The sequence below is a fragment of the Cladophialophora yegresii genome (genome assembly GCF_000585515.1).
Source record: "Cladophialophora yegresii CBS 114405 chromosome Unknown aczIN-supercont1.3, whole genome shotgun sequence".
NCBI lineage: Eukaryota > Fungi > Ascomycota > Eurotiomycetes > Chaetothyriales > Herpotrichiellaceae > Cladophialophora > Cladophialophora yegresii.
The window spans coordinates 3605402-3626912 of NW_006913047.1; the positions used below are offsets into that span (position 1 = coordinate 3605402).

Consider the following 21511-nt stretch of genomic DNA (forward strand, 5'->3'; position numbering starts at 1 on the left):
GTTTGCGCTCTTTTATTGTTCACGCCGACCATCTCTTGTCCGCTGTTCGACCGACCTTCGACGCTCTTTTGTCGATCCGCCCGTCGCTATCCTTCCACTCCTTACATTTGTTCCTTACACTTCAAACTTGATACACCGACCGATCGACCACTTCTTCGATCCTTAACGGTCAATCGCACATCCGCAGCCACTCTCTTACACAAAGCGAATCGATCTCACAATGGCGACACTACGCGTCAAGCTCAAAACCTCCCTCATGCTTCTTGTGTCCCCCTTCTTCGCTGGCCCAGCCACTGCCTTTTTCCGTCACCTCTGCCACGGCGAACTGGGCAACGGCAGAGTTGATCCCATTGTCGCCCCCGGCAACCCATCTCAACATCTCCACGTTATTTTTGGCGCATCCAGTAAGTTCTGTCACCACTTGCGTCAAATTAAAAGACTGACCGCTGTCGCAGATGTGGGACTTGACCCAACTCTTGAAGAATTGCTGGCCTCGAACTGCACCAGCTGCTCCATCCTGCAAGATCACTCGGTCTACTGGACTCCGCGCATGTACTTCCAGCACGGCAACAGCACTTTCGAAATGGTTCCCACATCTGGCGGTATCACTGTGTAAGATAACTCCCGAGGTCTCTCCGGAATCAAAGCCACGTGCTGCAGACTGACAGTTTGATCGCGCAGGTACTACTTCACCGAGCCCGATCCAGTCTTCAAAGACCCGGTCACGGCTTTCCCACAGAACTTCCGCATGGTTGCAGGCAATTCCATGAAGCGTGCTTTCCTTGGTCCTAACCCAGACCCGCCAATGTCGAACTGGGATGTCAACGACAAGTCTCAACCACAGCTCATGGAAAAGGCTCTCGGTTTCAACTGTCTGAACTACGGTGCACAGCCTGAGGGCGCACGTCAATACCACTACATGCGAAACAAGACTTTCCTTGACGACCAGTGTACAGATGGTATCCGTGCTGAGGTCATGTTCCCGTCCTGCTGGAATGGGAAAGATCTCGACAGTGACGACCACACCAGCCATGTCGCCTATCCGAACGCAGTCCAAAATGGCAAGTGTCCGGATGGATACCCCGTGCGTCTGCCAACATTGTTCTATGAAACTATCTATCAAACAAACATCTTCGCTGGGATGGACGGACAATTTACCTTCTCCAACGGTGACCCGACAGGCTATGGCTACCATGGAGACTTCATGTGTGCGTGGGATGCAGGTGTCCTTCAGGGCGCGATCGACAGCCCTGCATGCAATCTTCCTCAGCAGGCCTCCGGCAACCAGGACGACTGTCCAATCTTTGACCTGCAAGAAGTTGATGCTGGCACTCAATGTAAGATGGAAATTCCCGAAATTCTGCAGAATGAGCCAATCAATCTCATCCAACAATTGCCGGGAAACGTCCAGATCCAAGCTGGCACTGGATCTGCCACCATGGGACCTATGCCTGGAGCCACAGCACCGGCTGCTAGACCTGTACCCTCTGCCAATTTCACGGCCTTGTCCACACCCGCTGTACCCACTGCTGGACCCACGGCTTCGATGTCGACTTCGCCCCCAGCTACCACGCTGAGTCCATGCACATCCAAGAGTCAACACACAACCACGACTGCATTCATGAGCAATGGCGTCATGATCAATATGGTCTTGGTCGAGGAAGTTGTGACTGTCACTGTGTCAGACGGTCCCTCTTCGGTTGTACGTGTCCATCGCAGAGGCCACAAGCGCAAGCATGGTCACCAAGATGGCCGGCTGTAAAGGCGGTATGTGTGCGGCTATAGCTTCGCCCTGGCAGCTATCAGTTGGGTATCCAGACATCCCTTACACATATGTCTTGGAAACGCATCCTGAAAGGAGGAATGGAATGATCTTTTCGCAAGCTGCATAACCACAGCAATGATTTGACGAACGAAATGAAATGAAACAAAGTGATATGCTGATGATGAGCTGGGGGCCTCTACCCTGGGGGATATTCCTGGGCGGAATTCAATACCTTGTGAGGTGATTTCGATAGCAAAGGATGAGCAATACGAAGATGAAATGAAGCTGAGATGATAGCTGTGTCGACATGTTGAGCCGTGGGCTTGTTTCAGGGTTGAGGGAGGATATTCTTATCCTGCACCTGTACCTGTACTCACCACCACTGCTTGACTTGAGCTTTGAGATGTGTTCCCGAGCGTGTACCACCTGCAGCGCCCCCGGGGTTGTCAATACAAGTCCGAGATGAAAATGAAGCTTGAGCTGAAACTCAAAGTGAAGTGATTGTGCGTGTTCTGGCTTGATGCCCCACCGTATCTCGAAAAATGCCGCACAACCCCCGAAACCGCCGACGTACCACAGTACTTGTATCGTCTTATAGCTTACCATCACGGCCGACACGAAGTACTGACTCAGGCCAGACGGACGTTTCTGTCACCACATCACCGCTTGCACGATTCGGATTCTGGCCCACCATGTCCAACACATCAACCACGACGCGCAAATCGGCCGCCGACATCATCAACTCGGCCTCACGGCCCACCAAGCCCTTCGCGCGGCACGAAACCCACAAGCACGACCCCCGCAAGCAACTGTGGTGCGACACGCAGTGGACCACGCTGAGCATGCAGGCCAAAAAAACGCATAACCTGCCCACGTTGCCTTATTTTGATCCGGACACGATGCTGCTTAGTAAGGAGGTGAATGAGAAGTTGTGGCGTCAATTGGTATGTTTCATCATGTGTGTGTGTGTGTGTGTGTGTGTGTGTGTGTGTGTGTGTGGCGCCGCGGTGGTTAGCCCTTTCTATCTTGGGTTTTGTTGTGTTGCGTTTCGGTTTTTGCTCGACGCTTTTTCCCTCTATCTCTGCCTCTGCCTCTGCCTCTGCCTCTGCACCTGGCGTCAGTTCTGATGTTTCGTGTGCTTTCTAGGAGAGACTGTGGGATTACTTGGGCCCCGAAAGGGCGCCGTTCGCCACCCCCGTCATGGCCGAGGGCGGCGAAGTGAAATGGCATTCGTTCATGAATGGGGACAAGGGCGACGAGGCCGAGGTGTATGCGAGTGCCGTGGACGCGTTCATGAGTCGGACGCGCAAGCCGGGGGAGTATGATGGATGAGCAGTAGCCCAGGTGGAAGCAGCATGTCGATTGTAGGAGTGAATATCTCCCCCTGTGGATGCAGCGGGGGACGAACCGATGGATTTCAAGGGGAGTGATTCGGTCGATACGCATCCTGCTTTGGGACCCTCGGGCCATCTCAGTCGACTCCACGCGTGCACGGCCGTTTTGTCGGCGATGGGCGTTGAGGTCTGGGACACAACTGGACGGGATTGGACTGGATATGACAGGTCAAAGCAGCGCAGTACGCACAATCTTGCACAGCATGCACAGGTTTGTACAGTTCGCCAATGGTCGTGGTGGCTAAGGCTTTATGACGACGGTCCACCCGAGGCTGGCTGCCGCGTGATGGCTGGTGGGAGCGGGAGAGGTCACTGCCGAGGGGGCACGTACATTTACTCCCTACTAGGGCTGTGATCCCATATTCAAGAACATGGTTGGAAGCGTACGAACCGATCCCAACTGGACCCGAAGCTCTACATCCATCAGCCTAGCTACAGTTGGTAGCCAGCGTACAGTACCGATAGCGCTGCCATATATGCTGCTGCATTGTCTGTCGTGTGCGCTGTGGCGTCTACGGCATCTCAGGCACTCGCCAGCATCCAAGTTCATTTTCATCTTCGTGGGGCTTTAGTTATCTTTGCCTTAGATTCATTCTCAAGCTTCAACTTCCAATTCAATTTCAACTTTCACATTACATACTCATCCATCCTCATCTCACACAATAGGCAACTAGTAACTCAGGATCACGGTTTGCTGAGCACCATGAATGGGACCATCCAGCTCACGAGCCAACAAGTCAACCACTGAGTCGGACTGTCTATTTCGCTCGTTCTCAAAAGAATTGTTTAGTCATCCCCGAATCCGTCCTCCATGGTCTCCAATCTAGTCTGTACGGAATACTTGGCTCTGAGGTGCCATATTATTTGTCCTTCCCTCCCGATGAGCGATGGGCGGGCAACAGGCGCAGCTCCTCAGGGAACTCTACAGACTCTTACTGGCTGCTGCCGAACTGCATTGATGCCGCAACCGGCGCAACGGATGCGTACGACGGCGGACTTACCGTTGCCGAAGCATATCGTAAGTCGCACAAGTCGAGGTCAGCAAGTTTGGGTTGCAAATAGGATAAATCCATGAGCTGGCAGCGTCGGAAGATGTCTAGCATTTCCGGAACGTGGAAAGGGGCGTAAGAAATCCCATGATTCGGGTTCCGACAGGTCCAGCTCAACTACCCGCTGCGGATGCATCGCAAGATGGAGTGATACATCCTCCGTATCTTGTTTAATGAGCGTCTCGGTCCTCTGATACGAGAAGCAGTACGGACGAGGAGTGAGTGATTCGGGAATGTGGTTGCAGCACGGCTCGGTGCTTGATTTGCTCCGCAGGGCCAGTAGACGACGATGTGCCAGTGGAATGGAGATCGCCTTCATCTGCTCGAAACCAAGGACGTTGACCTCCTCCATTCCAGCCGAGACGTGCCGATGTAGACATCAGCACGTGATTTGAGAGGGGCAGATTGCGGAAAATCAACCGAGTGCCATCCTGAAGGCTCACTTACTTGTCATTGCTACATGTAGGTATCTCTTTGCTTCTTTCTAGAAGGTCTTCTTGATACCTCACCCCACCAACCACAACTGGCTGGCAATCTTGTAGAACGAAAAGCATTCTCCCCCGTTCAGTCTTGGTTGGTATCCGCCACTCATGGCTGGCGTCTCGCTGGACTGCAAAAACCCACGCTTCAGGATGGTCACAGGGCCGTTGTCGAATTCCATCTCAGCCGTTCCCTTCAATACCACGCCATAGTCGAGGTTCTGAGTACGATGCATGAGGTTCTGAGTACGATGCATGAGGTTTCTGAGTACGATGCATGAGCTGAGTACCGCTGGCGCCGAAGTGGACTATCCGACACTCGGTGCTGCCCTTCTTGACGAGACCAAGCGGCCCACTAGCTATGGTTTCCCGGCGAGATTTGATATCTGCATCTCCGTTCAGGTACACTGGGAAGTTGTCTGTAGTGGAGATCGGGTTAAACCCCACTGCTCTTTCAGGAACCACGTCCACTGGCCTCAAAATGATGGGTGATCCGCCGCTTTCGCAGTCGAACTGTAAGTGGTTATGTGGATGGTCCGGTCGGACAGACAAGATAGAAGCGGTGGGTTCGCAGACATATCGGAATTTAATTATCACCCAAAAACGAGGATGTCACGGTCCGAGGTTTCGTGTCCGGAATACTCCAAGTCTCGAGAACTTTTGAGGTAACAATGCTCAGAAATTAGTAGTTCAAAGAATGATAAAACAGACGAGCCGTCCTAAAAAATCGGCCTTCCTCACGCATCACCGGCCTCTTTCAACATATTCGATGCTTGCAAACAAACCACGGAGAGAAATTAGGACTTCGAACGGTGGCCTGCATGGTCGGACAACCCGATTCACAGGACTGGAAAATTCCTAGATTGGGTGGCCTGAAGTGGGTGGAGTGAACAGTTATCACGCACGACTCTCCCCTCGGTCCGTATGAGACCCCTTCGTCCGCCGATGGAGGCTGCAGTCACGGTGGAAAGACTCAGTCACCTCCTCTTCCCACTCGCATGGCTGGAAGTCGAGTCGACATGCTTCGTGCTTGATAACTTCATGTTTCAGAAAAATTTGCGACTGCTGGGGTTACAATAGCCCCAAGTCACAATGCGACGCAAGTCCAGCGCCAGCCAGCTTCAAAAGAGGTTGCCAACAGGAGAGAGTGGACCTTCTGGACACGAAAGAGGGCGTCAATTTGGAATGTGGGGTGAAGCTTCCATGTACAGTCTGTGCACAATCGACGTTGAGGCAGCATTTCTGGTGGCGCGACGTTTCACAGGAAGAGGTTTCATCATCGTTGATCTGCAAAATGAAATGGACCTGAAGCAGAAGAGATTTCGCAACAAATTCCGGGGAAGTTGCCTTTTTCAGGGGAGCCGTTCCGAGGTCCTGGCGGTGGAGCAGCGGTACATCATCGTCTCCCTCAGCATATCGTAGGACATGGTCGAAAGGGTACGTACGGGTACTGTCTCGAATGTGTACTCATCCTTTGCCAAAGCCGGAAATAAATCTCCCTCTGCTCATCACGCCATCATCCTCCAGCATGGTCCCCTGACCATCAACCAAATTTCTTCAAAGCACAGCGATGCATAATTTGGCAGGGCCCAGTCTTCGGAAAAGTCGGAATAAGCAGGGGGGATGCGAAGAAGCTGCCTGGTACTCAAGCTTTTGTTCTTCTGTCCCGCCCGAACCTAGGAAACGTGGGCACGTCAAACTTTACACAGGTACCAATTATTCTAGACTCTGGGGTGTAGTAGTCTAGACACGCGTTGAGACTGAGAGGAAGAGGCCTGGGCTAGAAATGATACTTACAGCCCGATGGCGGGTTTGGCTTGTTCCTGTGCTTGTCTTGAGTCTGATCGGTCACCATGCCGGCATTCTAGTGATTCAATGCGCATGGCAAGGGATGCCTATAGAGAAGGGCCCCCCTGCGGTGGCACGTCCATCCATGAGCTCTGACAGGGACGTACGTATAAGATAAGGGATGCATTCGGAGGCCACATTGCAGGGCCTAAGCCCTACGGCTTTGCTGTTCTCAGGCGGTCGGGGCACAGATGAGCGGGCGAGTGTAACCTGAACTTTGGGGCCAGAGCCACAAAATGGAAAGCGCAGGGGTCGATGCGATATGGAGCTTTTCCGCGGTAAGCTCTAGGACCGCCTGACTCGGCAGGGGATCGGAAGGCCGCTGGGAGGGTTACCGTAGTCTTCTAAACGAACACGACCATCTTGGGAAAGAGCATCGTTTCCTATGATGGTCGATGTGACATTATCGGTCACAGCGGCGAAATCATTGATGGCAGCAACATTGTGGTCAGGGCAGCGGAAGCACGCGCGAGGATGAAGTCAGGTACTCCGTATGCCTGATATGCCTGCCGTGCATGGTCCAGTTACCAGGTAGTCAAGGGTTGACCTGACCACCTGCCGCATGCGCAATGATTAAAGACAGAAGCGGCGAATCGAGCGTTGATCTCTGACGCACACTTGGGGATAGAACTAGAGCAGCTGGAGGTACTTTTGTAGTACGCTGCTATTATGGTAGCTTCCAGTCGCCGTTGCCACCGCCATCGTGGAAAGGCCGTAGCCAGCTGTTGGCCACTAACGACAATACCAATAATTAATGTCAACTGGGAACACCCTCACTCCCAGTACTTCCTTCGCATGATCAACCGGTAAAACCTTCTGGGTATCTGGCTGTGAGCACCGGATGTGAGGAACTCCCCGGGGACCCGCGAACACCCCTCAAGCCACCCTCTGCCCCGGCCTTCGTTTTTCCTTTCGCATCGAAGCGCACAATACCGCAGCCTATTGGTTGCTTACGAGCAAGACGAGTACATGACTCGACTGAATCTGTTGCTGCCAGCATCAGGCACACCCGCCTCGAGACGAGTAGTACTTTGCTGGGCCTGCCACTAACCGCTGACCTTTTGTGCAGGCAGACCTGACCCCGGTCTGAGCCCACTGTCTTCTATCAAATAATCGCCGTTACCACCTGATTATTCCACTCTCTGATCTGCGTTTATTCCCTGCACTCCAGTCCTTCGGGAACATTGACGGGTCAAGAAGCCTCGACCCCCGGCCCAGCCGCCGAAGACGAAGACTAAGCCCCGTCTCGGAGCCAAGGAAGCTGGCGATGTACCGGGCAACAAGTACGGACACCAAGCAGGCCTTCAAACTAGTTCACTTAGGCTCTTGCGTTTGACTTTACTTTACATAACTCAACCGCCACCTTCAACAGCTCTCTCGACCGCGCACTTCAGCCGAGTCGCCTCTCACAAGCTCAGCAACATCTTTAACCATTCAATTACCGACGCCTCCCAGTGGTCTTTTTCAAGCGGGTTCCGAATCTCCGCCAACCACCGGCCGGGTGCGCACAGCCCCATCCACGCGTATCTAGTCGCTCACCTAGGTGGAAAGCAGTCCGCCGGAGACATCCCTATCATCACGAAATGCCATATCGATGACTTGTTGAATATAATGAAGTGATAGATCGCAACGTGGCACCGGACAACGGTTTGTTTATTTTTCGCCATGGATTCTGCCGACAGCTCGCCCGTCGATCGGAAAAAGCAGCTGTCGAAGCGTTCGTCGAATTCGTATACTTCGGAGGAGTGGCGGAGGCACCGACCACTGATCACCCAGTTATACTTCGAAGAGGGCCGGACGCTCAAAGACGTGGCGGAGTACCTGAAACGCGAATATGACTTTGGCCCAACGTATGTATTTTGTTGTCGCTCAGATTCGACTTGGTCACTAATAAATCCTCTCCGTCAGAGAACGGATGTATAAAAGCAGACTTCACACATGGGGCCTGGACAAGAAAAAGAAAGAGCATGAAATGCTTGATCTGGTTCGTCAAGGTCTGCAGCAGAAGGGGGATGACAAGGACAAGGTGTTCTTGGTCAGAGGAAGGCAGGTAACTCTCGCCGACGCTTTACATTACTTCAACCGCAAAGGAATCAAAGATCCCTCAAGTCTACTGGAGTCCCAACGGGCACTCTCGGGTGAATTATCGTCACCCGATGATGCCGACGTGAAGACACCTCTATCATCCAACGACGACACGCTCCACGCTACCCACGACGCCGACGATTTTGAGATGACCAGGAGTCCAATGGAGATGGACGACCGAGATAAGCCGGCTATATCGTTGAGACTGAGGGCCTCCGACTTCGCCGCCGAACGTCTAGCTATTCTGCAACAGGTGCTAAATATACCCGATCTTCCGCCAATGCCTCCATTCCGAACACTTTCTGTCGAGTCGACCGTAGTTCAGGCTCAAGTGTCGGCCGAGGATCAACGATGTCTAGATGTCATCTTCCAGAATATGCAGAACCACTTTATGAATTTATTCACAGCACGGAATCTCTCGATCCGGAACACCACGGGCACGTGGACCGCCACGTCAGATGATGCGCTCGCCGACCGATTCTACTATTCCATGTACCATGGCTTCTCCTTTCTGTGGAATGGTCAGCGGGATCGAGCTTTCGACAATTTCTACAAAGCGTTCGCGCTAATCGAGGGTCTACTCAAAGATGATCACGTCGGCTTCATGATCTACGTTTTCGACCTCATCATTCGCCACGACGGGACGGGATATGAAGAACCATTACTGATGCTTCTGCAACATCTGGCCGATATGGCCAAAGCCGTCTTCGAGTCCGAAGAGCACCCTATATACCTGGTTGCTACAACCATGCACAGTGCAACTGCTTCCCGAGCCTGGCTCGCCGAATCCACGTTACGCAGGCTGCTTGACTTCTTCCAAGACAGCATCGGATACTTTCATCCAGAAACGATCGCTCTTTTGCAGACATTTGCGAGCGGTCTGCTGAACCGGGAACGATTTGCGGAGGCCGCGGTGCGATTTCAACAACTTGTCGACGCTTTTGAGACGACGGTCAACAAACAATGCTACGACGTTTGCTACGCATTGCGATCCACTTCCGAGGCATATTTTTACATGGGCCAATATACTCAGGCACTCCAGGCTATCAAAGCGTCATTAGAACGTTCGCAGACCTTACCTCGCCCAGAAGAGCGTGAGATCTACGTGCGGTGTCTGAGAGGGATGGCGGAGATATCGCACAAACTGGGCCGGAAGGACGAGGCCGTCGAGACAATGCAACATGTGGTGGATGTTTGTCGAGACGCGTTCGGACCCGAACACGCATTCACCAATCGAGCCAAGATGCATCTCAAGTCGATCTTGAAGGGCGACGCCGCAAGCGCATCTGCCATTCCGCCGATGGTGTACAGGCTTGGCCGTGGTGGCAATGCAGCCAAATATATTTGGATTTCTCGATCCAGTCCTACTCGACTCCAGGCTTGACACAATCCATCCAGGGTCGGGAAGCATACGATAGTTACGAATGTTTATGACGGAGTTGGTGACATTGCTTACGCTGTTCAACTGTCCGGTCCACATACCCATTTGTCGTCGCGTTGATTGGGAAGCGTGGCTTATGAAGAGCTGGCGAAAACCTTTTCATGTTTAAGAGCGCTGGTTTACGTGGTCATGCGGCGGATATGCTGCGTCAGCTGCTTCGTCGCACCCCTTGTGGGTGCCACACGGTGCAGGATTATGGGCTGGTGCGGACAGTCCTTCGTCGGGTGCTTGTCATGCGGACGCATGACCGTCCACACACTTCAGGACCTGTTGCAAATAAATGTCTTCCAGCGTTGACTCACATCAAACTCGAAGTAAAGCTCGGTGATTGAATTGACGACAACGCCCATCCTGGAGAGTAGGCCGCAGGGCATTCGATACCAGAGGTCCGTCTCTTCTCCAGGAGGGTCACTGGGGAATAGGTCGTACAAGTACCGGGTCCAGCGCGGCACGAATTGTACCGCAGGTCGGACTGTGAGTGGCGGGGCACATGCGGAGGGCCTTAACTGGCTCATCGATAGCCCCGAGCCTAGCCAGGTCTTCCTGCTTGGGTACACAGCACAAGTACATACTGTGTACAGCGCCGGGTAATTCGTGCCCCGGATATCCCTTCGTCTAGCAGCGGACCAATTACTGGGCATTGAAGCACGACATGCCAACCTGAATATAGAAACAGAGCCCCTGCAGGCCTCCCTCTAAAACGGCATTCGTGGTCCGCAGAGGCTCGTGGCTATTGGGGGCCAGACCTTCCTCGCTCGGCGTCCCGGTCAAGACCTATCGACAACCCCGCCTACTGTGCCTCACCGTACTGTGTACAAGTTTCTGCAGGGGGACGATTTGTTTACACCACTGACGTCGCTTCCAACTCCAGTTTTTTTCGTTCGAGAGAAGGATGTTTCGTACGTATCTCGAAGAGCGTGCATTGGAGTAAAACACAAAACGCCACCCAGCCATGAAGAGAGCCACCTCAATGATCGGGTCAGGAGAGGGCAAGATTGGGCTAACTTAGTTAGCCGATCGCCTAGTGAGGCCTAGAGAGCCCGAACCCCAAGCCCTCGTGCCCCTCTGCCCCTTACGCTAATCGTGCACGCCTTCGTACAAAGTCGACCAGCCGGAGTCGGCTTCGGACATCCTCGAGCCGTGTATGGTAGATTGTTGACACTGATCCTGATTGCCGCATTCTCTCGAGTGCGATTTGCAAGACACGATATAACCTCATCGCAGCCTGCATTTGACTACAGGGCGCATCACAGACCCTCGATTTCCCTGATTGTATGCCCACCATGGTTTCAGCCTCGGAGAAATACTACATCAAAGATGCAATCACCAAACCTGCCATCCACCACGAGTCGTACCAGAAGTTGTGGGAAACAAAATGGAAGGCACCTGTATGTGGCTGGTGGAGAAGTTGAGGCCGAGATAAAGTCACTGACATGTGAGGGAAACAGTGTGCGATGGGAGTGTATCCGTTCATGTTCGGCAGCATCAAAGACTTCGAGCCCGTGGCGGAACAGATCATCCAGGTCAGCATCGACAGTCGCTGTCCCTTGGCCCAAAGCTAAATTGCTCTGCAGAAAGGCCTGAAAGAACCCTACGACTGGGATGAGTACGCAGAGAACTACTTTCCTAAAGCCGAGGAACTCGCCAAGATCGCCGAAGACGCAGAGAAGGCGGGCGAGAAAGAAAAGGCCTCAGAATACTATCTTCGAAGCTCGGCCGTCTACCGCATCTCCCGCTTCCCAACACCTCGGTCGCCAAAGCAAAAGGAGGCTTGGACGAAAGGCAAAGAAGTCTTTTACAAGGGCGCAGGGTCAGTGACGGAGATGCATGCACAATTGGCGCGACCATGGCTGACTGGGGAATAGACTCATGGAGCACCCCATTGTCGAGGTCAAGATCCCTCACAAGCATGCGATCGAGGGCGAAGGCGACGCTGTCCCTGTCAACTTCCTCCTTCCACCCAACGCCTCTGCGCAGTCGCCTGTGCCATGCGTCTTGATCATCACTGGGCTCGACGGCTATCGCACTGAACTGGCGGTCTGGCAGCAAGGGTGGCTGTCGAAGGGCGTGGCAACTGTCATCGCTGAGATCCCTGGCACTGGCGACTCCCCCGCTCTCCGACAAGATCCTACCAGCCCCGATCGTCAATGGTCCAGCGTCCTCGACTGGATTGACACCCAAAAGGCGATCGACAATACCAAGGTCATTGTCTGGGGCTTCTCAACAGGTGGCTACTATGCTCTCAGGGTGGCCCACACACACAAAGACAGACTGTTCGCCAGTATCAGCTTGGGTGGTGGTTGTCATCATGTAAGCGATGCCCGTAGCCCACGTGACCAATCTCTGTGCTAATCGCCTCTCCAGATGTTTGACCGAGAGTGGCTTGAACACGTCAACAAGCTCGAGTATCCCTTCGACCTTGCGAGCACATTCACGTACAAGTTCGGGTATCCCGACCTCGAATCGTTCATCCAAGACGCCGGCAAGTTCTCGTTGTTGAACGACGGCACTCTCGAGAAGCCTTGCACCAAGATGTTGTTGGTCAACGGTAATGACGACGAGATCTTCCCCATCGACGACATGTTTGTCGCCCTTGAGCACGGTGGCCCCAAGCTGGCCAGGATGGTCAAGGGTAAGAAGCACATGGGTGTAAGTATCAGCGATTCTCAGGCCGCGCCGACAGACCAGAAAAGCTGACAATGACTAGGAACCCGACAGCTTCTTCATCATTCTGAAGTGGATATACGGCGTCCTCGGACTCGAAGGGAACATCATGGACCAGATGAAAATGTTGCCCTCTCGCACGAAGTATTAAGCGTGGTGATGACCGAAGATCAGGCAGCAGGCACGAAATTTGATTCATTGTACAAAGTCCGGCCTCAGATGCATAGCCGGAGAGGATAGAGCCTTGAGTGAAGACGGCATTACACTAGCATGCGGCGAAAGACGGCCTGAAGTATAGCGTACACAGTACTGTCCGAACCGACATCTACCAACCTAGTCCATTCCTACATTGTGTATCTCCTCAACTTTCCAATATCATACGAGGTACTCCGTACTAAGTAGCTGAGTTAGGTACGCATTATCACCGTCGTGACGGCGGACCGACCGTGCCGACTTCCAAATGCTGGCCGGGGGCTGTTGGGCTTCCGCTCTGGCGGTCGGCCGCTGTCGCGTCGAGTACCATTTGCAGCAAAGCATTTGCGGCGCGCTTTCTCCATCGGTCCTGGCCTCGCTAGCGAAAATACCAAGATACCAAGCAACGCCTATCAATGCCAATGCATTGGCGATCGTTGGCGGTCTAGCCCCGTTGAGGGATCCCCCCACGCGACTCCAATGCGCCCTGACGTTTCGACATTTGCAAACTCTTGTCCCTTGTCCCTGCTCCAGGCCGAGTAACCGCAAGGTACTCCGTATAAGAAGCTCGTGCTCGTATTCTTTGGCGCCATGATCAGACAGTTGAGGGATACGTAGCCGGCATCAATCTGTTGCAGGCGCACTTGTCGAAGGGAATTTGGCCACGTAGAGCTGATTCTGTTGCTGGTCGCGCAGGTCGTGCTTCTACCATTTGTCCGGACGCGTGGCGGAAACGGACCTCGGCGAAGTGTCCAACAGGACATAATGCTTCGATATTGGCTCGCCTAAAGCCAGCATTGCATAATTATCAGTCGTTGAGGTTCCGTGAGGGCAAAAGAGAACTTGCCTCAATACATCTGGAGCAGTTCGTCTGATCATACCACCTCGACAGCAGATCGTCGCAGGACTGCGCCCGGCCACACGCCACAATGATCACCAACGTGTTCCGACGAACGAACACCGTCTGCACTTTGGACACCGGTGGTCCAAGCGGAGAATCGTCGAGGAGGCCTTCAGCAGCCGACATCCATGCTCCTGGACGGCCGAGCCTTGCAGTACTATCGTTGCGTCTTCCGTCCCGCTCCAAGAGATCAAATTCGTCAAAGGAAGTTGACCCCGGCTCCGAATCTACGTGGGTACACTCAACGGGACCCTGGATTGCATGCTGATGACTCTTGTACAGGCAAAAGCTGTGGGAAGCACTGCTTGCCCTTCCCGGAGAAATCACTGCGCAGATCTTCTGTTATCTTCCCTTGGCCGACATTTTCGCTCTACGGCTGGCCTCTCGCTCCGTCCATGCGTACCTACGATACCACGCGGGCGCCATCACCCGGTCACTTCTCCTGCAGTGCGCCTACGAGCATACCACTGACTATGAGGGTCGTCTCGACCACGACAGGGCGCGGTATCTATACGACTATATCCAGACCATCTACCCTCCTCCGCAGCCATGTACTTCGTTCGACTACCTGCTACAGACCCTGAAACGACAAGCCCAGGTGCAGAAGATGTTGCAGGTGTTGACAAATTGGCTGCAAATGAAGGTCTATGTGCTGCCCAAGTTCAAGAGATGTGATAACTTCAACCCGTACAAACACAGGCTGATCCGGAGGCTGCATGTGGCGGCGTGGACGATGTACCATTTCCTCGAGAGCTATCGGACGATTCTGGTCTCGGAACATCCCAGCCACGAGGCCGAGCCGGTCCACTATCCAGATGGCAGATGCTCCCTGTGTCTCCAATCCGTCAAAGAGCTCCTACGAGTCTACCCCGGCACAGAGCTTGTACCGGCCTATCATTTCTACGGGCTGTGTCGGGGCCATCTCCACGCTCTGAGTAGGGCTCCATCGGCCGGGAGACTACGAGCAAAGAAATCACCCAGTGACGCTGATCTGATCCAGTTCATCGTGCTCGGTGGCGTCGGTGAGCTATGTAGACTGAGCTTGCTAAAGGGGTCGTCCAACCAACGCATCGAGGTCATTGCCAATTTCGTGGACAAGGTGTCCAGTGCAGCGATCCAGCAGAGAATACGCGCCGCCAATGCGCCCTCATCATCCACCGAGGCCGGCGCACAAACTCCGTTCGACGACCTGATCGCTCCTCTGCAGACCCCATTCCACCTCATTCACCACAGCACGATATCCAGCTTACCAGAGTTGCAAGCTTTCGTCACCGGCACGGACGCGTGGGTCACGGAGATGTACTCCAGGTTACGCCCAGGTGACCAGATTGCCGGTGCTTGGGAATTCGTCTACAATATTTTGAACGGGAAGAGTGAAAGGAGTGCAGCGGCAGGGGCAAAAGAGAGGCGCGGATCGAAAAGCCCCGACAGTGACCTCGACTTCTTAGCACCAGAGGAAAACGATGATGGATGAGTCTTGGACAGCGCCTCCAAAAAAAAGCATCGTGGTCTCACTGACGAAGTGTAGCTTCCGCTGCGTATGTGATTTTGTTTCGCGGCACAAATGAACCTGTAGGTCGTGTTTAGGAGCGATTACGAGTCGGTCGCGTCGTGGAGGCTACTCGCGAGCAATCGATCGGACTGCTCCTGCGAGCCCTTTGTGCCCATCTTGGACTCCATTGCTGCTGCCTGTTCTTGTTGAGAGGCCGCGGTCCTCGAAAGGAAGGGAGGTCTAGAGATCTCTGTCTTTAGAAGACACCGCACTTGTTCCCTCGGATTCTCTGATCCTTCTGGCCTGAGGACATCCCTTCCGCGACGTCTCAGATTTTGTCCGCGGCTGATCTCCAGAGACAATCCAATGTGCAAGCCAGCTACAGTTCTCCGTTCTCGTGGAACAAGCCGAGACGTGAAGTGTGGGTATTGGCATTCTACAGACGGCTTCTACATGATATCTCTCCACAACCTCAGCCACTTACTCTAATCGCATATGTGTGGGTCTATCGAGGGCTTGAACGCTGAGTGATAGATAGTCATACATCTCGGCTGCATAGGCTTAGATCTGTTGCCACCTTTTCCAGAGCCAAAGCAGGGAAAGCAAGAAAGGAAGGGCAGGCACATACTCTATATACCGACGCATACGGGCAGCCAACGCAACGAGTCAAGGAGCAAGGACACCTACCCGGCCGAGGGATGCCACATACTGTACTCGATGGAAGAAATAGACACAAGATTTCATCCCTGGGGATAGATAGGTTGGAGTTGGACATTCCACGTCCACTGCCAGTCGTGGATGCGCAAGGTGCCAAGTGTACAGTAGGTGAGATGTCCACTTCTAATTATGTCTGGGAGGCTCCACGTCATAAAACTTCTCGCGATACCTGTGTTATTGTGGAATTAGTATACATACGTTGTCGAACATGATGGATCTCCTGGACGTGCTGCGGACCAATCCGGGCGTCAGGTGTCTTCATGACTCTCGTACATCACTAATGTCAAGTTTTCCTGCAGGTGTGCAAGGAGGGACTACGAAACGGGATGGGAAATAGGTACCTAGATAATTAGGTAGGTGGGTAGGTAACCTTGGCGCGAAATGCCAGACAGACATGTTTCCCGAATGAGAGTGTTCGTCGCTTCTCCTTCCCTGTGAGTCTCAGTTCAAACTCATTCCTCCCGAGGTCCTTCGTCTTGGGGGGTCCGAGAAGGCGCAGTGTCATGCTGGGTAGAGGAGGTCCCCGTTAACGACGATGTGCTGCACGCGCGGCACTGGAATTTTCACTATGCACCATGGAAACCTTCTCTACGAGGACTGACCCGTCCCGGAGATCTATTGTCTACCTCTCACTCCTTGAGCGGAACGGTGTCCACATAGAGATTCCCCAACATAAACTCCGGATACCTATCCCCCGTAATCTCGGCCGCCTCGACCTTGGCGCGAATCTCCTGCTCCTCTTCCTTCGTGAGCTGGATCTTCAAGCTGCTCATGTTCTCCTCGAAATTCTTCACCTTGGTCGTCCCGGGGATGGGGATAATGTCATCGCCCTGTGCCATCAACCAGGCCAGCGTCAATTGGCCGGGCGTCGCGCCTTTGGTCTCCGCCAGCGCAGATATCGCGTGCACGAGTTCGATGTTCTTTGAAAAGTTCTCTTTAGAGTATCGGGGCATGATTCTTCGTCGATCGTCCGGTTCGAAGTCGTCGTGCGATTTGATCGTTCCCGTAAGGAAACCGCGACTGAAGGGCGAGTATGCCACGACCGCGACGCCCAGTTCTCGACAGGCTTGCAACAGGCCGTTGTGTTCAATGTCCATCGAGAAAGGCGAGTACTCGACTTGGACGGCGGCGATGTGGTGCACTTGACACGCCCACCGCAAGGTGTCGGCCGAGCACTCGCTGAGGCCGAGATGGCGGATCTTGCCTTCCTGTTTGAGCTCGGCCATGGTCTGCACGGTGGTCTCGATGGGCTGCTTCGGGTCGATCCGATGGCAGTAGTACAGGTCGATCGCGTCGCCGGGCTCGAGGCCCAGGCGTTTGTGGGAGCTGGCGCATGCCTCGCGGATGTAGGCGGGGTCGTTGATCACCTTTGTCTTGCCGTCCGGCTGCCGAACGTTGGCGAATTTGCTGCACAGGAAGATCTTGCTTCGGTTGCCGGTCTTTTGGAACCACCTGTGGGACATCAGTGAGAACGGGCTATTCGGTACAGGAGAAGAACCTCACTGTCCAAGCAAGTCTTCGCTGTCCCCGTACACATCGGAAGAATCCCAAAACGTCTCGCCGGATGCAAGGACATGGTCCAGAAAGGCCAATCTTTGATCATCTGGCAACTTTTTGCCGTAAAAGATTGACAGGCCCATCAACCCAAAGCCCAAGGCCGTCACCTGTGGTCCATCCTTTCCTAGTTGCCGAGTGGGCAGGTTAGGTGTCATTCTCTCTGCCCGTTACGCTGTGCAACTTCAACGCTGTACAGGGTCTTTCCTAGGGTCTGGAGATGGATCAGAAGAGGCGTCTCCCGCAAGGGGTATATAGCTTCTTATGTCCGTCCTCGCGCGCCACGACATCATGGTTTATGTCCAAAGATGTATGCAATCGTGCCGCTGCAATGCCCCTCACGGACGGGGTTAAGCCGGTATGTCGGCCGGGTTGCGGGGTGGGTGCGAACATCAGGATGGTCCGTCGGATGTTACGCCTCCTATTGCCGCTTGTCGGTCTTCCAGACTCCTTTGTTGCGCTTTTGGATTTCAGCAGTTGAATTCTAGCCCGAGTTATGGGGACCCGCAGCTATGCATTGCTGTAACACGACCGTTGCGTACGCTGGCCGTTCGAAGATTCTGATCCAGAGGCGAAGGAGAGGTGTGGGATGTAAATTCGTCTCAACCTAGGGTCCCTTTCGCCATCCTCGTCCCGGGATTGTGGTTGGAATGAAGTATTGACGGCTTGCGCGGCTTTGTAGCAGGAGTTATAAGCGATTCAAGAATGTATTCATCTGTGATCTCTTTCCGAATCCTGGTCTGTGTATCACCTTCCACAAGGCTTCAGCCATCCAGCAGCATCCCAGGTGCTCAGGTGTTCGCAGAGGAAGAACGCTACTACCAAACGGTCCTCGAGACGGTGCCGATCAAGGGCCCTAAGTTAACCTACCAGTGCTGAGATCCTTGATATTTTTGAGAAGAGTTGGTGTGGTTTGACGTAGTTTCATGATCGTTTAAGCCCGCACAACATCAGGCTCGTTCACCCGTCCATGCACGAGCTGGACCTTGGCGAGCCAATCTCGCTATGCCGGGTCATCTGGTGACTAGGGCACCTTGACTGTCGTCTATCTGGAACAATTTGCCTTCATCCGGAGGGTCATCGCGAGCGTATTTGGTGCGCCAAAGGCCTGAAGCTCTCTATATCAGCAAATACCTTCGTCTCATGGGAGTATGGCGGGACCGATGTTGCGCACAGATGGGATCCTTCTCCAAGACATTTACCGTTTGTGAAGTAGAAGTCGAAGCAAGCCAAACGACAATTTGAAAAGACGACCTGAGCGAGCTCCCAATGCATATCAGAGGGGAGCTCGTTGATTCTATTCACAAACTTATCGGACGCCAGCGAGACGACAGGAGTAAGCCACCGGTTTGCCAGCGAATGGCCGCTGTTTTCCGTCACCGTTGGTGGCGAGATTGGCTGAGTTTCAGCTTCTGCCAGCCCGCCCCTAGACCCGACGTTCGAGGGGATATCCTTATCCATTTCAACTTCGCCTGCCTCGAGTGGCGGCTCAACTGTTGTGTCTCCCAGGTCTGTCTGCTCGGCTTTGCTGGTTCCCTTTGCCATTATCCTCATCTCTTCCAGACCGGTCTCGATGCGTTGGAGCGACGAGCTGAGGAACGTAGGCGCCACCATTCCTCTGGGAGGGTTCAGGGCTCAACTCACTTTCGCATGGATGTCATCAGGAGATTGAAGCTGGAGATATGGAAGAAATGTCCTGATGCAACCTCTTGATCTTTCCCTGGCCGGCCACCCATCTCACCTTGATCCATAGCTATTCCGACGGTTTCCGCCGGATGCCCTTGGCCGGAACTTGTCGACAAGCTGTTGTACCTGATCCAAAGTGGCTTTGAGGTTGACGGTCATAGATTGATGCATCATTCGGCTTCCCCGTGAGACTTGATGGCAGAGTCCTTCGACTGTAGATCGTCTTCGATGTGATTGAGACCTCCATATACAGTTGTCCGGTCCCTGGCAATGTTCCTGATCTCCTCGGGGCCATCCTTTAGCGCTTTGTACAGATCCCAAGATAACTTGACGACCTTCTTGAAGTGCGTTATCGAGGATTCGAATGACATCTTCTGGTGGCGCTTCCGAGTCGTCCGAAGTCAAAGTGACCGGAAGCAGAAAATCCAGGCTGAGTTGGAAAGGTAGCCAAGTTAAGCAAGATCTCACGACTAGGCTCACTCATGCAGAGTGCACGCGAGCCGAAAACATATGGCTCTGGAACTGGGTTACGACTGTCAACAGAATAGCAAAGCGGATTGTTGTTTACTCAGGCAGAAATACGAGGCCGCGGGGCACAGCCCAAACTCGAACGAGGCAGGAACGTCGGCGCCTGTGCCTACCAGATGCATGGAATCTGCCTTACTTTACGCCCGAGTCTGGCCATGAGAGCTAGCCTGTCAATCAGTTGCAAAGACAAAAGTAAGGGCTGGGGAGGCTGCTGGGTGATCGGTCACCAAGAAAGCTCTGGAGGTCGTTTTTGGATAAAGTGCCGGGAAAAGAACCTGAACATCTCGACAAAATCCATTCAAAACTCGCTTGACCGAATTGAAAGAGCTTCGAGACGGGTCGTTTGAGACCTGCGTGACATGTGCGGGTAGCAGGAAAACAACATGGCGATTAATCAGTTCCATGGAGTAAAAGTGCAAACATGACCGTCCTCGATACTTAGTACCTAGCCGTCGCCGTATTTTCTCGGCGGTCCTTCGTGTCGCCCGCACCGTACTGGCAACGTTTCCACTGCACCCCGCGCGAACGAAAAGCACGACAACAACCCAAATCGACGCCGGTCCTAAGAAGTGAATATTCCTCTTTACATTCTCCCCCTATCCTGTTCACTTTCCTCTTTATCCCTCGACTGGCGCAGTCCGAGCCGAGCGGCTCAGCTGCCACCACCATGGCCAGCGAAGCCCAATTCGACGCAGCCTTGTAAGCAAGCACCTCACCTCACCCAGCCGGCACAGCGACCACCTGTGAGAAGCAGTTCAATTGGCACTAACGATACCCCTCCTCGCACAGAGACCTCCTCCGCCGCCTCCCACCCACATCCATCCCCCAGCATCTCACCAACATAACGGCCCTAGTCCCCTCACTGACGGAGGACCTGCTCTCGTCCGTGGACCAGCCGCTCTCGGCCCAACGCTGCCCCTCCACGGGCCGCGACTACCTCCTATGCGACTACAACCGCGATGGCGACAGCTACCGGTCCCCCTGGAGCAACGAGTTCTCCCCGCCACTAGACGACGCCACGTACCCCTCGGATCGCGTGCGGAAGATGGAGGTCGAAGCCAACACCGCCTTCGAGGTCTACAGGCAGATGTACTACGAAGGTGGGGTAGGGAGCGTGTACCTGTGGGACTTGGACGACGGGTTCGCCGGCGTGGTGCTGCTCAAGAAGAAGGAAGGCAAGGACGCCGGGTGGGATAGTATCCACGTGTTTGAGGTGGATGAGCGGCGCGGCGGCGCCACGAGTTCCAAGACGTGCCATTATAAACTGACGAGTACGGTCATCTTGCATCTGGGCCGCGAGAGCGAGAGTCTCGGCCAGTTGACGCTGGCCGGGAGTATGACGAGGCAGGTCGAGGCCGACTTGGTGGTCGAGAGTGTGGGTGCTAATGGCAAGGATGGTGGACATGTCGTCAATGCGGGACGGTTGATCGAGGACATGGAGGGCAAGATGAGGAACATGCTGCAGGAGGTATACTTTGGCAAGGCCAAGGACGTGGTAGGTGACCTGAGAAGCGTGGCCAGTTTGACGGGCGTCAATCGGGATAGACAGGCGCAACGGGACGTTATCAGCAGTATGGGAGGGAAATGAGTGAGACAGGAAGCTGTGCCTCATTTTGATGGTCGTGCTGGGCACACTTGTCATGGGCAGCGCAAAAGGGCTTGAATGTGTCATGCTATGGACCATCTTTTGTGCGGCAAGGCCATAATCCCTCGAGA

The 21511-nt window shown here is 53.8% G+C and overlaps 8 protein-coding genes across 8 annotated transcripts; 6 read left to right on the forward strand and 2 right to left on the reverse strand.

The window, feature by feature from the left end:
• Positions 1 to 220: 220 nt before the first annotated feature.
• A1O7_05042 (uncharacterized protein) lies at positions 221 to 1762 on the forward strand (the record flags this gene model as incomplete). Its single annotated transcript, XM_007759052.1, has 3 exons — positions 221 to 404; positions 456 to 612; positions 682 to 1762. 3 exons carry the CDS (start codon positions 221 to 223, stop codon positions 1760 to 1762), a joined length of 1422 nt encoding a protein of 473 aa, XP_007757242.1.
• Positions 1763 to 2457: 695 nt separating this feature from the next.
• Positions 2458 to 3097, forward strand: A1O7_05043 (uncharacterized protein; the record flags this gene model as incomplete). The annotated part of the gene is made up of 2 exons (XM_007759053.1): positions 2458 to 2709; positions 2912 to 3097. 2 exons carry the CDS (start codon positions 2458 to 2460, stop codon positions 3095 to 3097), a joined length of 438 nt encoding a protein of 145 aa, XP_007757243.1.
• Positions 3098 to 4713: 1616 nt separating this feature from the next.
• A1O7_05044 (uncharacterized protein) lies at positions 4714 to 4923 on the reverse strand (the record flags this gene model as incomplete). Its single annotated transcript, XM_007759054.1, has 1 exon — positions 4714 to 4923. One exon carries the CDS (start codon positions 4921 to 4923, stop codon positions 4714 to 4716), a length of 210 nt encoding a protein of 69 aa, XP_007757244.1.
• A 3277-nt stretch (positions 4924 to 8200) lies between these two features.
• Positions 8201 to 10004, forward strand: A1O7_05045 (uncharacterized protein; the record flags this gene model as incomplete). Its single annotated transcript, XM_007759055.1, has 2 exons — positions 8201 to 8385; positions 8444 to 10004. The coding sequence occupies 2 exons, from the start codon at positions 8201 to 8203 to the stop codon at positions 10002 to 10004; spliced, it is 1746 nt and encodes a 581-aa protein (XP_007757245.1).
• Positions 10005 to 11344: 1340 nt separating this feature from the next.
• Positions 11345 to 12876, forward strand: A1O7_05046 (uncharacterized protein; the record flags this gene model as incomplete). Its single annotated transcript, XM_007759056.1, has 6 exons — positions 11345 to 11449; positions 11510 to 11584; positions 11636 to 11871; positions 11927 to 12371; positions 12426 to 12710; positions 12769 to 12876. The coding sequence occupies 6 exons, from the start codon at positions 11345 to 11347 to the stop codon at positions 12874 to 12876; spliced, it is 1254 nt and encodes a 417-aa protein (XP_007757246.1).
• A 970-nt stretch (positions 12877 to 13846) lies between these two features.
• Positions 13847 to 15292, forward strand: A1O7_05047 (uncharacterized protein; the record flags this gene model as incomplete). The annotated part of the gene is made up of 2 exons (XM_007759057.1): positions 13847 to 14049; positions 14101 to 15292. The coding sequence occupies 2 exons, from the start codon at positions 13847 to 13849 to the stop codon at positions 15290 to 15292; spliced, it is 1395 nt and encodes a 464-aa protein (XP_007757247.1).
• Positions 15293 to 16656: 1364 nt separating this feature from the next.
• On the reverse strand, positions 16657 to 17739 carry A1O7_05048 (alcohol dehydrogenase; the record flags this gene model as incomplete). Its single annotated transcript, XM_007759058.1, has 2 exons — positions 16657 to 17479; positions 17531 to 17739. 2 exons carry the CDS (start codon positions 17737 to 17739, stop codon positions 16657 to 16659), a joined length of 1032 nt encoding a protein of 343 aa, XP_007757248.1.
• Positions 17740 to 20462: 2723 nt separating this feature from the next.
• A1O7_05049 (F-actin-capping protein subunit beta) lies at positions 20463 to 21383 on the forward strand (the record flags this gene model as incomplete). Its single annotated transcript, XM_007759059.1, has 2 exons — positions 20463 to 20494; positions 20585 to 21383. 2 exons carry the CDS (start codon positions 20463 to 20465, stop codon positions 21381 to 21383), a joined length of 831 nt encoding a protein of 276 aa, XP_007757249.1.
• Between the last annotated feature and the right edge of the window lie 128 nt (positions 21384 to 21511).